The sequence below is a fragment of the Zingiber officinale genome, chromosome 2A, assembly GCF_018446385.1.
Source record: "Zingiber officinale cultivar Zhangliang chromosome 2A, Zo_v1.1, whole genome shotgun sequence".
Lineage (NCBI taxonomy): Eukaryota > Viridiplantae > Streptophyta > Magnoliopsida > Zingiberales > Zingiberaceae > Zingiber > Zingiber officinale.
This window is the reverse complement of record NC_055988.1, coordinates 151,201,067-151,220,603: the sequence shown is the minus strand read 5'-3', so window position 1 is coordinate 151,220,603 and position 19,537 is coordinate 151,201,067. Positions and strand designations below refer to the sequence as shown.

At 37.4% G+C, this 19,537-nt stretch overlaps 2 protein-coding genes across 17 annotated transcripts; one reads left to right on the top strand and one right to left on the bottom strand.

Moving 5' to 3' along the window:
• The first annotated feature begins 500 nt into the window (after positions 1-500).
• On the top strand, positions 501-2,737 carry LOC122042705 (glutamic acid-rich protein-like). Of its 3 annotated transcripts, none has more exons than XM_042602980.1 (4): positions 501-660; positions 768-886; positions 2,130-2,188; positions 2,251-2,737. In XM_042602980.1, the coding sequence occupies exons 2-4, from the start codon at positions 770-772 to the stop codon at positions 2,582-2,584; spliced, it is 510 nt and encodes a 169-aa protein (XP_042458914.1). In that variant the 5' UTR covers positions 501-660; positions 768-769; the 3' UTR covers positions 2,585-2,737. The 3 variants fall into 3 exon arrangements, with proteins under 3 accessions (XP_042458914.1, XP_042458915.1, XP_042458916.1); XM_042602981.1 differs by having other exon boundaries at positions 533-693; XM_042602982.1 differs by having other exon boundaries at positions 549-660; positions 746-886.
• A 637-nt stretch (positions 2,738-3,374) lies between these two features.
• LOC122042703 (flowering time control protein FCA-like) lies at positions 3,375-19,002 on the bottom strand. Of its 14 annotated transcripts, none has more exons than XM_042602971.1 (20): positions 18,533-19,002; positions 17,770-17,840; positions 17,431-17,509; positions 11,040-11,122; positions 10,910-10,961; positions 10,110-10,177; positions 9,491-9,557; positions 9,328-9,407; positions 9,196-9,260; positions 9,041-9,103; positions 8,027-8,186; positions 7,875-7,949; positions 7,220-7,786; positions 6,771-6,969; positions 6,482-6,699; positions 6,347-6,382; positions 4,562-5,610; positions 4,320-4,480; positions 4,176-4,208; positions 3,375-4,035 (listed from the first exon to the last, which is right to left on the bottom strand). In XM_042602971.1, exons 1-17 carry the CDS (start codon positions 18,861-18,863, stop codon positions 5,521-5,523), a joined length of 2,304 nt encoding a protein of 767 aa, XP_042458905.1. In that variant the 5' UTR covers positions 18,864-19,002; the 3' UTR covers positions 3,375-4,035; positions 4,176-4,208; positions 4,320-4,480; positions 4,562-5,520. The 14 variants fall into 14 exon arrangements, with proteins under 14 accessions (XP_042458905.1, XP_042458906.1, XP_042458910.1 ...); XM_042602972.1 differs by having other exon boundaries at positions 4,337-4,480; XM_042602976.1 differs by having other exon boundaries at positions 3,375-4,480; positions 4,562-4,732; positions 4,886-4,954; positions 5,565-5,610.
• Between the last annotated feature and the right edge of the window lie 535 nt (positions 19,003-19,537).

The window sequence follows — 19,537 nt, the reverse complement described above, 5'->3', positions numbered from 1 at the left end:
GGGAGGTTATGCTCGGTCACGCCGAGTTTTGACCCCAAGACCTCATGTGATAACACCCCATATTTTAACCATCGCATCGCCCCGAGGGGACACACGGGACTATTTTTATGTGGCAAAAGGTGATTCGCTCGTCCCCAGTGCTCCCGTCAACCCGTCCCTAGACCAACACGGAGGAAATAAATCACGGATGTTTATTAGCCATTAGTATAAATGGTCAAGACACGGGACTATTTTTATGAACTCTAGGATCGGAGATAACTCTCGATTGATGGGAACTGAATTGCTAAAAAAGTACTAGATTTTAATCCGCAAATCTATTATTTATCACCAGAAATAGGAAGCCGCCGACACTTTTAACGAACCCAATCTATCCGTGAGCCCGGCCCCAAACCCCTAAAGTACAGTGGGGATCTTCTCCAACCGAACGGTGCATCGATATCTTAACATACCTATAATAGCCGTTCGATTTTATAAAGCCCGAGAGATCAGACGTCAGTTTGCCACCATATGCTTCAACGGCTTGAACAGGATCATGGCTCCCAACATATCCTAAAACCCTAATCCTCGAAGGAGACTCGGAGATCTGGCGCGGCAGCATCGGATCGGAGGCGTCTCTCTGCTACGCTCCCTCCTCGGTCTCGCGGGATTCTTCGCTGCTCGGTTTGTGCTTTGCCACGATAGAGGGCTGCAGTTGTAGGCTTCTATTTCTCATCCTTTTTTCATCTCGTTGCTGGTTTCTTTGAAGGGTTTTGGTGTGTATTTTGTAGAGATGGAGGTTCTCTGTCGAACCCAGAGCAGCAGAGCTGCTTTATGCTCCGTAGTGCTGTTGTTCGTCGCCGAGGCTGCTTTGGTCGCGAAAAAGACTCTCCTTTCGCTTCTACTGGCGGTAAAAAAAAAAGGGGGCTTTTCTTCAGCTTGATGTCCTCCATCCAATTTCCTTTGTTATTTATTTCATTGCGACTGCTAAAAGTAGAGAATTTGGAGATGTTCTTTTGTCATTGGGTGACTCTTTGTCGTTTCGGACCCTGCTGCAAGGGTGTTCTTGAGTTTTTCCCCTTTCTTATCTGCTTCATTGTTATATCTACACTTTTGTTCGCTTTTAAATTTGGTTTTTCACCATAAATGGATATCAAACTCCATTGCAACTGCATTTGCAGTTCTTGACAAAGTAGAGCTGTGTTTGAACTATTGCTGATTGCTTATCTTGAGTCTCTGGCTGCACTGCTTTCACAGTCGTTCATTTATCTTTTGTTTTTGGAATGACATTAGATTATGTAGGTTAATTTATGCAGTTTGCGAATGTCCTCCAGGACTAAAACCTTCCATGCTTCTTCGGTTTACAAGTCAACAATTTCTAATCTTCAATTAGCATCTAGTGCTTTTTACTCGATTCTGCATAATTTATATTTCATGAACTCATTGATTTAATGTGCAAGCTTGAATTTTTTTTATGTTAGATACACCATCCAGTGTGAAAAAATAAGAATGACATCATTACTCTTATGAACAAACTTTCTGGTGATTTGTGAATTAACATATGTTTGTCACAGGCTTGGTTTTTCAGATGTTCTTAATATCATGAGCTTATGGAAGGTTGAATTAACTCTGTTCAGATCATACCAATCTCTAGTTCTTGTGACTTAAGTTCTACTTCAATTGGCTCCATGGTGCTCCAATAGTTTGTTAGAGGAAAAAATATGAGAAAAGAAAATTCACCCTATCAGGTTCGACAATTAGTAAACATACTTGACAATAAAGGTTAGGATCGGCAAGGATTTAGGCCTAGTGTAAGATTTGTTCTTAATTGCTTCACAAACAAGATATTAGATCATGGAAGTTAACCTTCCATGCATGATGTTTATGTTCTTTACCCTGTTTACTCTTCTACAGAGGATGTTTGCGAAGAATGTTTATGCTCTAGTTTATGTTTATCAAGCATTAGAAAAGTGTGAAGAAAGAAACCTTTTCATTTGCTTGATGCTCTCAGTTATGCGAAGGCATAAAATACGAGAAGATCGTCTTTCGATTTATATACACTGTTCGATACAAGCAGTTCATCGTTGAAATAGATCAAATTGTTTGTTCAAATACTAAATGCATTCCATGTTTATATACTTTTATTGTTTCAGATTGGCTCTGTATCAAGTCAAACTGGTCAGCTTGTTGAAGGTCCTGATGCAATTCACAGGTAAGATAATGTTACCTTAAGCTCAAAGCAGTAGGATGATTAATCCATCGTCATGTTTGAAGGCTACTTCAAAAGAGCAAGCATGAATCTGTGCCGGAGAACAAAGATGATGGAGAATCTGATGAGGACGACGATGAGGATGACGATGACCAAGATGGTGAAGATCAGGAGGACGATGGAGGTGAAGGTGATCCTTCCGGGGATGAAAACGACAACGAAGGAGATGAAAAAGATGACCCAGAAGCCAATGGCGAAGGCGGAAGCGAAGAGGACGATGATGATAATGACGATGATGATGACGACGATGACGAGGAACAGGAAGAGGACGATGAGGATGAGGAAGACGATGAAGAGGACGAGGAGCTTCCACAGCCACCGGCAAAGAAGAGAAAGTGAAGCTGTGTGTTGATCTCAAGATTCTAATTTAGCTAGTGTTTGATTAGGACCAACTTGCCTTTGCTACTTTTGCTATGCTTTAATCTGAAATCAGTAGTTTGTTAAGAAAGATCAAATGATTAGTGATAATCTATTTATTTACTCTTTAGTTTATTCTATTCTCTATACGTTTAATCTCAGTATCATTAGAGAGTGAAGACTAACAAGTATTGCTAAGTATTGTTAAAGTTCTAATTAACTTTATTTATATAAATCTATGGAGATAAATTTAAAAATTAGAGATAAAACAAATATGGCATTTTCGTTATTCTGGTATAATACATAAATCCGGCACCAATTAAAAAATAGGTTATGATTGTATAGAGTTCAAAGGTGTTCAATAAATTCTATAGTTAGATGAGTTAATTCAAGTAAAAGGAGTAAAATGAGACAAAAAAAAAATTGTAGTTAATACAATAAAAGGTCTAATTGATTTCATTAGTAATTTATATAAATCTATGGAGATAAATTTAAAAATTAGAGATAAAACAAATATGGCATTTTCGTTATTCTGGTATAATACATAAATCCGGCACCAATTAAAAAATAGGTTATGATTGTATAGAGTTCAAAGGTGTTCAATAAATTCTATAGTTAGATGAGTTAATTCAAGTAAAAGGAGTAAAATGAGACAAAAAAAAAATTGTAGTTAATACAATAAAAGGTCTAATTGATTTGAATATTACTAATGCCATAACCTTCATAGAGCTCAATAGAGCGGTAATATGCATGTAGCTGAGACAAACATAGCTTGAGGATGATGACAATTGTTAGTAAAACAAAATGATACTATTACAATAGTTATGCTGTTTTGATAAAATAAATTGTCTTCATGTACAAAGCAAAGTCATGACAAATGACCAAGCAAGAAACTAATCTATACAGAGGACTCAGGAAGGCAAAACTATGTAAACTCTTATAACAATAAAGTTTTTTGGATACACAAACTGTCTTAGTTTAATCACCAAGTGCATCTTGGGGAATATAGCGATTATCCACTACTTAAGCTCATAACCGATATCTTTGGTTCTTCAATCTGGTTTAACACAGTTCTGGTCATGACACATTCCTCATCACATCCTCCTGATGGATCTGAGGGCTTCCCTGTCGCTTACAATGCTTTTGTGCACAAGTGCACAATGATCCTTCAACATTATATACGTCAGGTTGTTTCAAATGCACAATTCAAAACTCCTGTTGTGCTGGTAGAAAACCATCCGATGTGTAGAACTAATACTCGAGGCGAGAAGGTTCAACCAAATGACCAGGTGTGGTTATCTCAGTTATTGCTGTTATGTGCTGCAACTCGCTATTAAAGTTTCAGGACAGCTTTCAACTAACACCTAATGGCAGTCGGTCGCCTTCGTTGCCTCATCTCCTCTCGTCTATACTTCATCACCGTTCCTTAGCTACTGCTGATGGCATTGATGATGATGATGATACAGATGAGATTTTGGACAATGATGAGGATGATTACGATAACCTACCTCCAATTCGTATATTAACAAAAGCACAGTTCTAAAACCCATCCAAAGTCCAGAGAAATGTGTACCTTGCTGAGTTAGCTGACCAGGAAACCTTGTATCTAAAGAAGCAAGGGAAGGAAGAACTTAGAAGGCGAAGAGAAATAATGCTTCACCATGATACGTTGCTTCCCAAGAGGTTATGCAAGTGTCAGATATGACTATCCCATTACCTTTTGATGCTGATTACCTGGTACACAGATTCCGCTGTGTATTATGTCATGATCAGTTGCTCGTGAGACCGATTTTAGATTCACATGGATGGGATCATGATGTTGGATTCGATGGAATCAATTTGGAGGGTTCTCAAGAGTTAGGAAGAAACTTCCAAGACCTGTTTCAAGAGAAAAAGAACTGCTTCAGTCTATACGGAAGAATAGTTTAGGTCATTGATTTGTAAGAAGAGAAGGAACACCATGTCTCTTATTGTTGATTTGTAAGAATACTTTAGGTCAATGTACTGAAGGCCATTCATGAGGTTGAGGCACATTCCCTATAGAAGGCAGTGAAATGTGACAGCAATGAGTTGGTCCGTGTTACCGACATGTGAGAGCAAAGAGCATCGCCAACTATCAACATAGACGACCTAAGAAATAAAAGTTTACTCAAAAGGGGGGATATAAATACAACACTACTTGCTTTTACAAAATGCTAATAGTAATACACTGCAAAGTTTAAGGAGAAATATTGGCATTAAACAGCAAGAACAGCCATTTGATAGCCAGCCGATAATGGTTACATGTTTAGAAACACTCGATCTGAAGCCTTTTAAAGCTTTTATACTCGGACTCATGGTTGGATCAAGTACCTAAAAGAACTCAAACATCAAAATCAGTACATAAGCTGAAAAATAGGACCATGAACAAAAAACCATCAACTTGAATTGAGTCCATATATGACACATGGAGTGTTGAGAATTTCTTAATTTCATGGAATAAATTCATCACATCAATAGGAAACTAAGCGGGATAAGCTACAGAGATTAAACTCTTAGTTGTGATAATTCTACGTTGTCTTCCTCTTTGATCACTCCACTCTCATAACTTCAGAATCAACCTAAAACGGAGACATTGTTAATGTGATACCAAACAGTAATTTCAGGACCATCATAAATTATTAGTTGAACTTGAACTGGATTAAATAAAGGATTGCATTACAGAAATAGGATGAAACTCGTAGGAATTCTTAGTAGTTAATATCACAGCAGCTCTATGGGCAAACATATGAACTAATCTAGACTAACCAAAATATATCTTAAAGAACACATCTCAGACTAGTGAATGAAACCAAAAAATATTGTTGGTTGACTAATATCTACTGAGAAGACTAAAAATAACATTCATCATTACACCGAGAAAAATTTGCAGAGATATGTTAACAATAGAGTTGTACAATGTAAGAATGAGAATTTAAAGAACCTGCAGGTTTGTTTTTTGAAGTCCAATCTTGTGCCGGTGAAATCCCCTACACAAAAATAAGAAATGCTAATGCACAATAGTAATTGGAATATAATAATGCAAAGAAATGGCATGAGAAGCCATATTCATGTCCTAAAAAGAATAGTTGTGAGTACAATCTCCCCATTTATTACAATAAGAAACAGCAACCATCACTACGAAAATACTCTCAATAATCATCTATTTTTTAAAAAAATAATAAGAATCAAATTGAAGTTCATTTTTCTTATGCAGTTGATTGGGCACCAGTGTGAGGGGGAAAAAACACTGATAGTTAGTACCCTTTAATCTCATCACACCAAAGAACACTGAAAAAAAAAATAGAGGCAGTTGGACATGCTAGCTAGGCCAGGAAAGAGTGCTCTATCTATGCCAGCAACTCATAGGATATGATCCTATAATAATAGACCTCTGTCCTGTAAATCATTATGCTTTATAGAATACAACCATCTACTAAGGATGACAGGTGTGATAATTTTTTCTTTCAAACAAGAGGATAATAATATAGATAGAAGATCGTTTCTGAAGTGGCACAATGAGAAGTATATTTGTCATTTTGTTGTCAATATTTTTCAAAAAAAAACACTAAATGTGAAATGTTGTTGCCTTCTAAGATTCTAATATATATTTCAGAACATTTGCACAATATGGGTTGCAAAGATGGAAGATTATTAGTAAAAGCATTGGGATCAAATTTCTATTTGTAAGTATCTCAATAAAATTTGCTATGCTGCCGAACTTACTTGCATATGTGGTTGGACTCCACCAGAAGCTTGATACTGAGTAGAAAAATGTAAAGTTAAATATTGGAGGGAAGGTTGTAGGATACAGTAAAAAAAATGTTCACCGACAGTGGGTTGAAGAAGTTGCAATTGCACCTGTTGCCTCAGCATTTGAGGTTGTACTTGTTGAGCTGGCAAAACTTGCTGGGTTGGTTGAACTTGTGTATGCGGTTTGGGATCAGCTTGTGCCGGAAGCAGCTGGAAAGAAAGTTTTTGTTGTTGCTGCTGCTGCTGCTGCTGCAACAGAAGCAATTCCTGCTGTTGTTGCTGTTGCTCAAATAGAATCAATTCTTCAGGCTGCTCCCACTGGCACACTAATAGTTTGGTTATTTGCAGCTATCTTGGAATTCAGATATATTATTATGTTGCCTGAATAATACCTTACTTTCTTGAGTAACATTATTATAGTAATACTTAAATCCATCTGGAGATGTATGCTCTGTCCAATTGCAAGGTATAGAAACTGTAGGTGAAGCATTTACTGCAACTGGAAGAGTTGACACAGTTGTAGTGATGACTGAAGCAGGCACGCTGGCAGCTGTGCTAGGAGGAATTGATGTTGATTGTGATCCACCCCATGCAGACTGGACAATAAATGTTTTAAACTTAAGCATATATGTAAAATTTGTAGTATCACACAGGAATGAAGATAGATAAAACAAATGTACACACTTTTTAAGTTGTAATTATAGTATAACACAGGAATGAAGAAAGACATAACAAATGTAACACACCTTTTAAATCAATTTAGACACTTCTATTTCATGAAAGACCCTCATACACTTCTAGGAGGAAAGGAAGTCTAAGTACATAACCCATCGACAGTTGTTTTACCTGCAATTTAGAGGCCTCAGATACTTGCTGCTGCTGTTGCATTTGTTGAAGCTGCTGTTGCAATTGGAAAATTGCTTGTTGAGATGATTGGAAGCTAGATTGTAAAGCTTGTGCCTGTTGTTGGAGCAACATCTGGGGTACTTGTGATGGAAACTGTTGAATAGGTTGCTGAAGCATTTGAGGTGTAACATTAGACGCCGGAAACTGTGAAAGATTAGCAGTAGTGGGCATCGCTTGTGCTTGTAGGCTAAAAGGAGCTTGCAGGACTATAGAAGAGGCTTTTTGTGGATGTAAAGGCTGTGAGGATGTTTGCCCACTCAATCCAGGTAACTGCTGTGATGGTATGTCTTGGTTCGAGGATAAGCCACTGGATTGAGGAAGTTGAAGCTGTCCAAGGTGCTGTGGAGGTCCCTGAAAATTAAACAAATGTATGTGGGAAGCAGGCCCTTGCTGGGACTGCAGCTTGAGAGGCAATGGGAAGTTTCGTGGGTGTATCATTGGCTTCTGCAATGGTGATATTTGCTGGGCACCAAATGAAGGGACTGCTGCCATTGAAGGATTGAATCCCTATAAGTTGCAGCACTTATATTAAATTCAAAATGCTGAAGTTATTAGTGAATTGTATTATAATAGTCAACTGGAATCACAATAATACCTGCTGTGATGGTGGCACTGAAAGACTTGAGACTGATCCAGAATTCGAAACAGCAGTTGGTCCATAAATGCCAGGCTAGACAACAAGACATATTTCCTAAGGGAGAGAAAAAAAACAACAACAATACCAAGCTAGAAGATTTCAATACTAACATCTGAAGTCATTGCAATGGGGCCACCTTTGACTTGCAAGGTAGCTCCACATCCATATGGATTAGACTGGGAATCAGGACTGAAGGAATCAGGACTTGGTGACTGCCAAGAATCAGCTGTTTTACTCCCATTTCTTGGTTCATCCAGATTAGCTGTTGGCCTGAAACCAAAAGTGGATGGAATTAGCAGCTTACAAAGAATATAAAATGTCATGGTGAAATATTGAAAGGTGTAGAATTTTCAATAAACATGCAACTGAGTAGAATTCTGCTTGCCTTTTTAAAATCAGATTTACATGGGGTTATAGTTTGGAACAATACATATTTCTACAGTTTCAAAATGTTATAAAAGAAGACACTAATCGCCAAGTTATGTCCACATAAATTAAAAAAAAAAACAGCTCTGAAGAAAAAGTTAAGTAATCCACAGCTAAGCCTTGTGCAATGATAGCTAGTAATGTTAACAAATTGCAAAAAAGAAAACCTGTAGTACTATTTCGATGTATTTCAACTCAGTATTAGAACAATCTTTACACACATGCATCCTACAATAGAAATCTTGTCACAATCCTATTTTCATTTTTCACTAAGTTGTTAGTGAGCAGTGTGATATATCATCAGGTTATGCATACACATATATACATTCAGCATACATATAAGTAACTTTCAGTGCTTCTAAGAAATATTACTCTTCCAAGTAGTGCAAAACCTATAGGATGAAACTAATTTACATTCTTCAAAGAATCTAAGACTGATTCATTTAGTAGATTACTTATACATTTTGTTATAACACCATAGATATATGTGATAATCACATGTCGCTTTTGTAAGCTTTTTAAACCCATGAAATTTTGTATGTTATTCAACATATGAAGTCAAAACCAACATGCTAGCATCTGCAATTATTGGGAAAAAAAATAACCACCAAAACATGAGAATCATCCACAAGTCAACATTACACTTTATTTTTAACTGAAAATTTAAACATAACAGTTGTATATGCAGTCCATCGTACCTGATAACTAATGTTGCATCAGATCGAGGACTAAGACCAGGTCCACCAAATGCAGGTCCATTCCTGAAATTAACCAAGTGCACTAAAGTAATGTGAAGGAAAAGGTAAGTTTATAGGAAGAAGTAACTCCTCTAAGATTATACAGAAGTGAAAACCTCTGGTCTGCACTCCTAGGCCGCTTAGGATCAGCAAATTGAACAACCAAGGGTTGATCACATCCCTAATGGCCAAGAAAAGAAAAGCTCATCACTATTCTTAGCAAATAAAGCACCTAAAGGAAAAATTACCCTCATCACAAAAGTTCCATTAAGAGCATTCAAAGCTGCAGCTGCCATCTCTCTATTTGAGAATTTAACAAAGCCACAACCTTCATATTGAAAATATATTACAACCAAGAAATAAGTAACCCCATATATGACAAAAAAATTCCACAAATGTGTGTAGACATACCACGATTTTGATTTAATGCATCTCTCATTATGTAGACATCTTCAACTCGTCCATATGGAGAAAAAATCTGTCAAATATTTGCCAAACAGACTTCAACAAAAAATACAAACATATTAAACACCATTGATTTGGAAAAGTAGTGTATTCCAAAATCTGTCAAATTTTATTTAGTTTGTTTTCCAATTTGGTATAACATTGGAAAGGTCATCTCGATACAAAGTGCCATATTCAATTAATTCACTTCCTATTGCAAAAACTCCATGCTATTAGGGAAAAAAAACAATTTATTGATATTCTTAACATTCCCCCTTCTTGTGTGGTTCCCTTCTTGTGTGGATGGCAGACTAGATTTGGCTGGATTTGACCGTCTCAAGCCCAATAATGTTTTAATTGTGGGGTGTATATTAGGAATTAGGATTCAAACACAAAGAAACATGTTATATTTGATAGGATAATAGCTTATCCCCAAAGTTCCATCTATTAGAATGAGATTGGTCTATAATTTATATTATCAACAGAAAATAAAGCATAAAAAATTGGTTTTCTTGGTCTATAAAAGTTTAATGGTGTCATTAAAAATATGAAAGACACCAGATTATAGAAAGCTATACAAGCTTACATCCTCAATCTCCTTTGCAGTAGCTTGCTTGTTCAGCGATGCAACAAATAATTTGTCATCAGCAGCACCTAAGCATTATATTGGTTCATGAAATATAAAATCAGAATATGCAGAAAAAGAACTTTCAGATTTAGTGAACAAGTGCAGATAAGACTTTAGAAGCTAGCAAAAGGACTACACTTATCACCTTAAGATCACCCACAACAAACAATTCTCCACAAGTCAAGCTTAATAAGTTAAAAGCATAATAGACATTTCCATCCAATAACCATATGCAAGGATTGAAGCCAAGAAGAGTAACTATAGAGTGAATTTTAATTCATTTATCACGGTATAACTTGTTAGAAAATCTTCAGATGCAATGCATGTTCCAGTGCTTTCGGTATGAAAAGCAGCATCTAAAGTAATGCAAAGAAGTGCAAAAAATTGTTCCGCTAGATTCATTGAAATAATAAGTGTTATGTGCAATAATTTGAAGATTCAAACACCAAAAATAGAAAGTTATGCTATTTGCTCAGGTACAGCATTAGAGATTGCATTTATAATGATATGAAGGCCAGTCAAGCCCTCTTAATTATGCATCACCAGAAGAGTTTGGTTGCAAGGTGCCCTAGCGCACTGTCTGCCTATCAATTTAATCGACTAAAAACAGAAATATGAGACAAACGTAATATGCAATATTAAAATACATCAGACAAAATATAACATTCCAAACAATAAAAAAGCAATAGATGTCCATTTCTCAAGAAGTAGAAAACAAAGATTAATCTTCATACTAGTGATGGCAGGTAAGTAAATACCAGGATGATTTCTGTCTCCATCGGCATATCTTACCTGAATAGGTCCTGTTCCCTGAGAAAATCAATCAAAGTCAAGATATGCGAGGAAAAAAATCAGTAAATATACACTAGCAGTGGAAAAAATACTCACTCTAGGTAAAGTATATCGATTATGTAAAGCCCTGATGGCTCTATCGGCCTCATCGGAAGTTGCATATTTAACAAAACAACATCCTGCATAAAAAGGTTTAGTCAAGTTGAAATACGAAATTACTTTATGGACATCGAAATGCAAGACATAACCAAAACAAATAATAATTTAATGATCATAAAAGGTAAACAAAAAGGGTAACCCAGTGCACAAAGCTCCCGCTATGCGAGGTCCCGGGGATAGCTCCATTGTACGCAGCCTTACCCTACTTTTTGTAAGAGATTGTTTCTAGCATAATGGTATAATATTGTCCACTTTGGACCTAAGCCCTTATGATTTTGTTTTTGGACTCTACCCAAAAGGTAAACAAAACACAAAAAAAAATGTTGAAGGAGAGACTAAAAGGTTCAGTCTTTTTGTATGTTAGAAAAGGTAACAAAATGTTTTCTCAACTTTCCAAACAAGTAAAGGAGGCTCATGATACCCAACATACTTCACACAAATGAAAGGAATGATAACTAATTCACCACTGTTAAAATGAGAAACAGAATAGGAAGTTCAGATTATTAATAAGAGAAAGTTATTGAGTGAGATGTCATCTTGCTCATTGAACTGAGAAAGTTTTGACAGTAAACAAGGTCCTCCCTGCTTTATTTGACAACATCAGATGAAGGTGGAGAAAAGTACCCAAATAAAGTAAAGATTAATACTAAATCCATACAAAACACTAACTTGAAAAAACAGAATCAATAATACTTGACAAGAGATTAGATAAAAAATCTAACATTAGTAAGAAAAAATAAACCAGGAAAAATATCTCATATAACATACTAACTTGAATGAACAAAAGCAAGAATAATGCTTGACAGAAGACAAGATAACAGAATCTAACATAAGAAATAATTAACCCGGAACAATATCTCAGACTCTAATGCATGAATACAATTTGTGGATAATACCATGATGTCTAACTCTCACGCATATACTTAAATTCAGCAGGTAATATTGAGAGTAAAAAAATCTTACTTAAGGAATAGTTAACCGGGAACAATATCTCATACACTAAATGTTAATTCAGAGAATTAGATTCCTGAATTCCAATATACTTCCAGACCTACCTTAGATTGAACAAAATTTGTGGATGAGACTCGGATGTCTATAACTTCCACAGATATACTTAAATTCTGCTAATGCATGATCTATTCCTGGTATTTTCACAAAAGAATCAGTTGCAACTAGATGAGGCATCGAATCATCTAGAATCATAGACGGCCAACAAACATGTAACAAATCAATCAAATGGATAACAAATCAAAAACCATATTAAACAACAAGATTGATTACCACACTGTACCTAATAATAACCTTCCATTCCATGCATGGGAGCAGGAGCATAGCAACTTCTCTTTGTCAAGCAATATGTTATCCTCATTTCCCAAAATACCCCAACGTAATTCCTAAATGCCAATAGAATCACATGCATACACGGCCATGAAGCAAGGCCAAGCAACAGAAGGGCAAAGAAATTAGTAATCTCAGTAGTCAATAGTGTGAGTAAGTGACACAGGTCTGTCACAAACAACTTGTATATGTTTCTTGTCTAAGAATGTCCTCTGTACGAACTATATTTAAAAGCCCCTTTCAATGAACGAGTAGAACCTTGAGAGGACAACAAAATAATGCACTAATATCCATTTAGCAAGATTCTTGCTCAAGAGAAGTCTCTAAACAATATAAATAATAGTAACAAAATCCAGCAAACATGAATATGTTGTGCATCAAGTTGCAGAACTTAATGCCATATAATTGCAAGATCTATTAATGCACTAACATCCATTCAGCAAGATTTGTGTTCCAAGAGAAGTCTGTAAACAATGTAAATAATAGTAACAAAATCCAGCAAACATGAATGTGGTGTGCATCAAGTTCCAGAACTTAATGCCATAGAATTGTATGATCTATTTTTCATGCATACTCAGAACATATAGGGAAAATTACACTACTAATCCAAATCGGAGAGAAGACAATTTATGTGTTCCGCTTATTGAACAAGGTCTACAATCGGTCCATAACCTGAATATTTAAGGCACCCTCGAGGTGATCTCATAGTTCTTATGGGGAGAGATGATATCCATGGATTTCCTTTCCTTTCAACTTTTTTGTCGCAAAGCAACAACTTTATCATTACGCCAAGCTCCCCTTCAAATATCCAGTTGATACCCAAACAAAAAATGCATATTTTTAGTTGATCCTCAATATTTGAAAAAGAAAAACTAGGGATTTCTATTAGCAGAGCCAATGGAACGGAAGGAACAGCTTCTATGGCAGCCACTTGGTGCCATGGGGAATGACAATAGTGTCCCTCTTAACCAAAGTGTTTTATATTTTGCATTAAATTTTCTTGAGTTGCGTCTGTACAGCCTCCATTTGTCAACCTCTTTCACTGTCCATGAGTCATCCAGCTTGGCACACCACTATCTCACCAACCTCTTACTATGTTCCTTCCTCTGTCTCCTCTTCATCAGCCATCCACCATGACTCTGGACTTCCAGGGTGGGCCTTTTCCTAACATGAACTGATTGTTAGCCAGGCTGTTGCACCGCCACGCATAAATAAGATAGATGTTAACAAACTTAGATCATCACTTATCAAGTATGGTTCTCCACAGACACAGCACAAAAATTCTTGCACACAAAGCACGTCAGAAAAACAAAGAACCAAGCTCAAAAGCACCCAATTTAAAATACATGCAGGTTTCAATGGGGAGAAATGAGATCAAATAGACATCTGACTAGAATAAAAATAACACATTTTAGGTTTGAGATTCAAGAAGCTCAAACGTGTGGCTAGAAAAGCTTACCAACATATTTTCCCAAAGTTCCCTCAGATAATTAATGCAGTATTTCAATGATTTTAATGGAAATAAAAATGAAATGCAAAATCATCTCAACTTTTCTCATGAAGAGTTAACCAGAGACGTTGATAACATGATGCTGGCCGAAAATATAGTTACCAGATCCACATTACAGCACAAACAGAACAAGTTGAGCATGTAGTGGGAATCTGGCACCACATAAATAGCCATGCTGCCAGAAAATGGTAGAAGACTACCAGTGAGAAATAGCAAATTTTCCATAACCGATTCAAAGCCATCCCAGAGCCATGAATGTTTACTCAACAAGCATGTATCTAATTGTAAAATAGCAAACACATAGATGAATAAGATAATAAAATGATTTTAGAAAAAGGAAATTATAAGTGTTGTCGATAGAGAATGATATAGAAAATAGGGAAAAAAAGTTTCTTGCAGACTCAAAGTACGAAGGACCAAACAGAAAAAATATCAACAAAGAGAGCATCACTATCATCCCACAATGACCATAGAATTTTAGTTAAACAATTGAACACAGAGTGCATAACAGTATATGTGCAGCATCAGCCACCATTTGCCACAGCAACAAAATAAGACTCAAGAAATAAGATGACAAATGACAAACAGACATTCAATTTAATTCAATAATAGCTCTCAGCCAATTATACATGGACTATGGCAAATTAATTTGTGTGATGCAATCACCTACGGATGTCAAATAGAAATTTGAGTGTATGTGTATATGGTAAGTGAACAAAGAACAACTTCAGAAACAATATGCAGAAACTAGTGTTATAAATCCCATGCTTATAAGTTATCAGTGATAATCATCAATACCACAAACTATATCAAGAGAATACTATAAAGGAAATGAGACTGTTGACCATATACTAGAAAGAGAAGCAAAATGAAGCAGCCAGATAAAAGCAGAATAAAAGAGGAAAGGTTCAGGCAGTGGTATCCAGGAAATAGCTCAATTTTAGCAATTTCAAATTATACACAGCAAAAATGCGCCCCATCACCATGATAGCATGCATCGTAGTGAAGATATAGCAGAACTTGGTATGAAAAAAAATTCTGGCATCAGCAGAGTTCTCAAACTGATGCAGGATACGCAAAGCATAGATAATATGATGCTAAAATTCAAGATAAAGTCAGAGCAATAGTGCACAAGGATTACCAATGAAAAACTGCATTGCAACCATGTATATCAAAATATTTTAATAGAATGCCACCGTGTAAGCAACCGTGCAGCCATATTATCAGCACATTAAAAAAAGAAAAGGAAAGGACACATCAGAGTTAAATTCATAGCTTGAACAGAGAGATAGCCACAAGCCAAAGTTCATTGGGTCTCTTTTCCTTGTGAACTATATGGTATGCATTTAGGTATCGATCAATAACTTTGTATTTAAGAATCCATCATAGCCACATGCTCCACAGAGTTTGCATTTAAGAACCTTAATAACATTTAGCACCACCATAGCCAATCTCAGAAATTATTTTAAAAAATATGCACTTACAATAGAGGAAGAACAAGAAACACAAGAACAAATCTAACCATCTATCAATAGACAACATCGATAATTCACTTTTTTTATCATAACATTTTACATCCACCAATTGTTGAAGCAGTTGGCACCAATAATCAAACCTAAATTTCGATGAATGACAAATGGATTTAAGTTATGTGTAGGTGATATAACCTTTCTACTAAGTGTGCGGGACTTGACAGGTTTGGAGGAGCTGATACCAGGCTGAAATCTAGCTAGGTCTATTAGACCTGATAGTTGGTGTAAAAGTCTATATAGGTCAAGGAGTGACCCGATATCTGGCGGAAAGTCCGGCTGGGTCCGCGGGACCTGATAGCTGGTCTAGTCCAGTTGGGTTTGTGGATTTGACAACTGGCGAGAAGACCTAGTAGATCAAAGACAAGTCAAGCGATTCTACATGGTAAGTAAGGTAAATCACTAGAGGAGAGTGTTCAATGAGGACAAGTCCCAATTAGGGACTTTAGGCATTGGTCCAGTTTAGGTCCATTTTGAATACCTAAACTGAGACGATGACTAGATCCTAGTCTCAGAAAGACAGGATCTAGTTAATAATGTTATTTTATTATTGTGCTAACTTCGTTTTGCATGTTACATTTTGCTTTTGGATTAATGCATTTTGCAGGACGAAAGTAGCAAAAATCAGCCTCGGATGAACAATATTCGAGGCGCCTCAGAGGTGCTTTGAGATGCCTCGGATCGGCGCTTGGAGGCGCCCTCGACTAGTCAGAGGTGCCCACAAGGAGATAAGTTTGCGCTGCGAGGAGGTGCCTTGGAGTGCGCTAGAGGTGACTTAGTGATCACTAGAGGCGCCCTCGCGCAAATAGAAATTGCATACTTTGGAGGTGATGAGCAACCGAAGGTTATGCTAGCAGATTTGCATTGAAGGTGCCTCCGAGGAGGGTTGGAGGCACCCTCAACAACCTTTAAAAGAAGTGGTCGGCCAGGGATCATGATAACTTGAACACAACTCTTCTACGCGATCATTCGACATTCTGGCTGCTCCAACCTCATGTTGCTACGACACTGCTACACCCGACTAATATGGACAGACCAACGCCGACACACGAGCGCTTTCATTTCGACATCTTCGTGTTGGTAACGACTTTTACATGCAAAAGGGAAGTATAGGAGTGTTACACTTTCCCATTCGCTTCTTTGTATTTGATTACTCTTCCGGCTCCCCCGCACCGATCCTACACCAATGACAAGTGAAGGCAAAAAAACCATCACAACACACCTTAGGGATTAAAACTTAAGCGAATCATTTTTTTGTTCATGCTAATAATCAGAGAACAAGAAAAGGAACTTCTTGCAACACTAGGGAAATGGCTTCTGTTGTCACATGACAATGCACAACCAAGCCAAGAATGCTAGTTTCAACAAAACAACTATAATCAATCAATGATACCGAAAGACCATATCAATGAGTTGGATCAAAGATCACCTGGACATATCCATATCCAATGACATAGAGTGCACAAAGAAGCTTAGAAGACCATTCAAACATGAACAAAATTATTCCAGGTTTGACAATAATCAATATGTTTCTTAGCATATTTTTAAAGCATGCATAGGATGCATAATCACATCAGACTGTAACTTAGAATACAACAATGCCAGAGAACCAAAGACTGACATCATCTCAAAATTAAATAAACCTACAACCAATGACTTGCATATTGCAACTCATGAAACACACTATTTCATCAGGGTACCAACTGATACAGCAGTGTCAGAGTACTTGACAGAAAAACTCAAGAGTTAATAAACCATTGATGATCTTGGAATTTCCTTCATCTCGATGTAGAAAATATCAAAATTGAAACCAGCCACAAGAGGGTAATAATTGGCAACTGTTCCAAAATCAAATGATAGGAGAGACAGCCAGATTGTTCTCTGCTTACCCTCAGGAACCTGAGAAAGATAATTGATCAAAAATATAAAGGCAAAATAAATATGAACACACCTTGTTGCTCGCCTGTTTTTCTATCCTTGATAAAGGCTACTTCAATGACATCTCCGTGCTCCTCAAACAAGGGGCGAATCTAATAAACAAAAATGTATATGCACAAATGAAAAATACTGAAACCATATTTACACACAAAATATATTGAACTTGCAAACCAGAAAGTATGTTTAAGATCATCTAATAGTTTAATGTTAATTATAAACATCATCTACTACCGAATGGAAGACCCAAAGAGAGAAATGGATAATGTGATTGAGGAAAAATGATATGGAACTTTACATATATGAACAACGGAGGGAAAAACCCAATCAGTTAATAAAAGCAATAGTGACTTACATCTAATTCAGTTGCTGTCCTTGGAACTGCTCCAATAAAAAGCTTCGCAATTTTATTTCCACCAGCACGTTCTACATAATATTTATAAAAAAAAATTTACAATGATCACCTTTAGCATTCAGAGATCAAACTGCCTTTAGTTTTAAATTCAACCAACGACAGTTTGCATATTCCAGTGAACATATCAAGCTACCAAATTTTTGCATGACAAGGCCCTCACCAGCCTATCAGGTTTTGTAGGTGGGCTGATTATACTTTATAATAGGATAATGAAGGTGCTGCTTCAGCACTACATGTAGGAGCACAAGACAACCCTCGTGCGCTGGGGGCGAGCGTATTCGCCTTGTGCCACCACAAGACAACCCTCGCCACATTAAGAATTAAAGAAGCTTCTCCGTGTATTAAATGTTACAACAATACGAAACATGACAATCTATCTGTGTAATGTAGCTATGATCCCATCATAATTTTCCCACTCCCGTTCCTATAATTTGTAAGGAAACCAGAAGCCAAACGTTCAACTTTTTGAGGTCCAAGGTCAGGTACCATCCCCATAAGTCAAAGTCAATTAACCCCAGAGATAGAGAGGCAAAACTCCAATGGACAAACAAGCACAATGGTCAAATAGAGCTGCAACATGCCAATGAGTCCCAACTAAGGAAACACTCCTAAATACTGAAGCAAACATTTTTTACGAACCCTTACTCGGCCACGCCAAGCACAAAGTGACGCGCAAACGAGAAAAATTAAGATTTTGAGCTACCTGGAGAACCTCCTCGACCGTAGAACCCGCGCCTGGGGCCACCCACGGGCGGCGACGGGCCGAACTCCCCAGCATCTCCGTCACGGAAGCCGGAAGTGGGAGGCGGCGGCGGGAAGTCCTGCGGCGCACGGTAGGGGTGGAATCGGCCTCCAGAGCTACTATTTCCTCCGAATACATCTTCGCCCCTGCCTCCATGGCCGCCCCTAGGGTAGCGCGGTTGCCGTTCGGTGGTGCTGTCGGAGGACCAGCGAGAAGGCACCCGCCGACCGCTGCCATCGCCGAAGTGGTCCCCAGGACGGTCGTCGAAGCGGTCTCCGCGGTGCCTTTCCATGGATACGACTAGGGTTTGCACCTCTTTGACGACGACGACGACGAAGGAAAGATTCGAAGAGATCGAACCGCCTTTCCATGTATCCGGCAAGCACAGGGCTTATATAGTGACACTCTCATCGTTAACGGCCTGATTTGAGAGCCAATAGTCCGTTGTGCCGCGCTATAACCTTCAATTGTCCTCCAAATACCCACAATTTAATCCTTAATTATAAAATATTTTTAGATTTTTTTTTCGGGTACAATTAAAGGATGCTAGACTTCTGTACTGACAATGTATTTTCTAATTTACCCTGATAAACGATGGAAAATTTTCGTGAGGTCGGGGGGCGATCACCTCAAGGATAATGAATGAGACTAATTGTAATTATCATTTTTTAAAGTACAGTTATGGCGCTCCTAGGGCATAGTACAGATGCTGGATGCATGATATCTCTGGAGTAATCGTTAGAAGTTGATTTTTAAGAACTGATGATTAAGATTTATCCCACCATACACATATGGTACGTGTACCTGTATTTACCTCATTCTATATCCATGAGACCGGTACTAAAGAGTCGTTAAGGTAGCAACTCTATTTTATTTTTTTTAAAGTGCAGTTATAGCACAGGGATTATCATTTTTTTAAGTGCAGTTACAGCGTGCCCCCTCAGAGCGATTACAACTCGGCATATC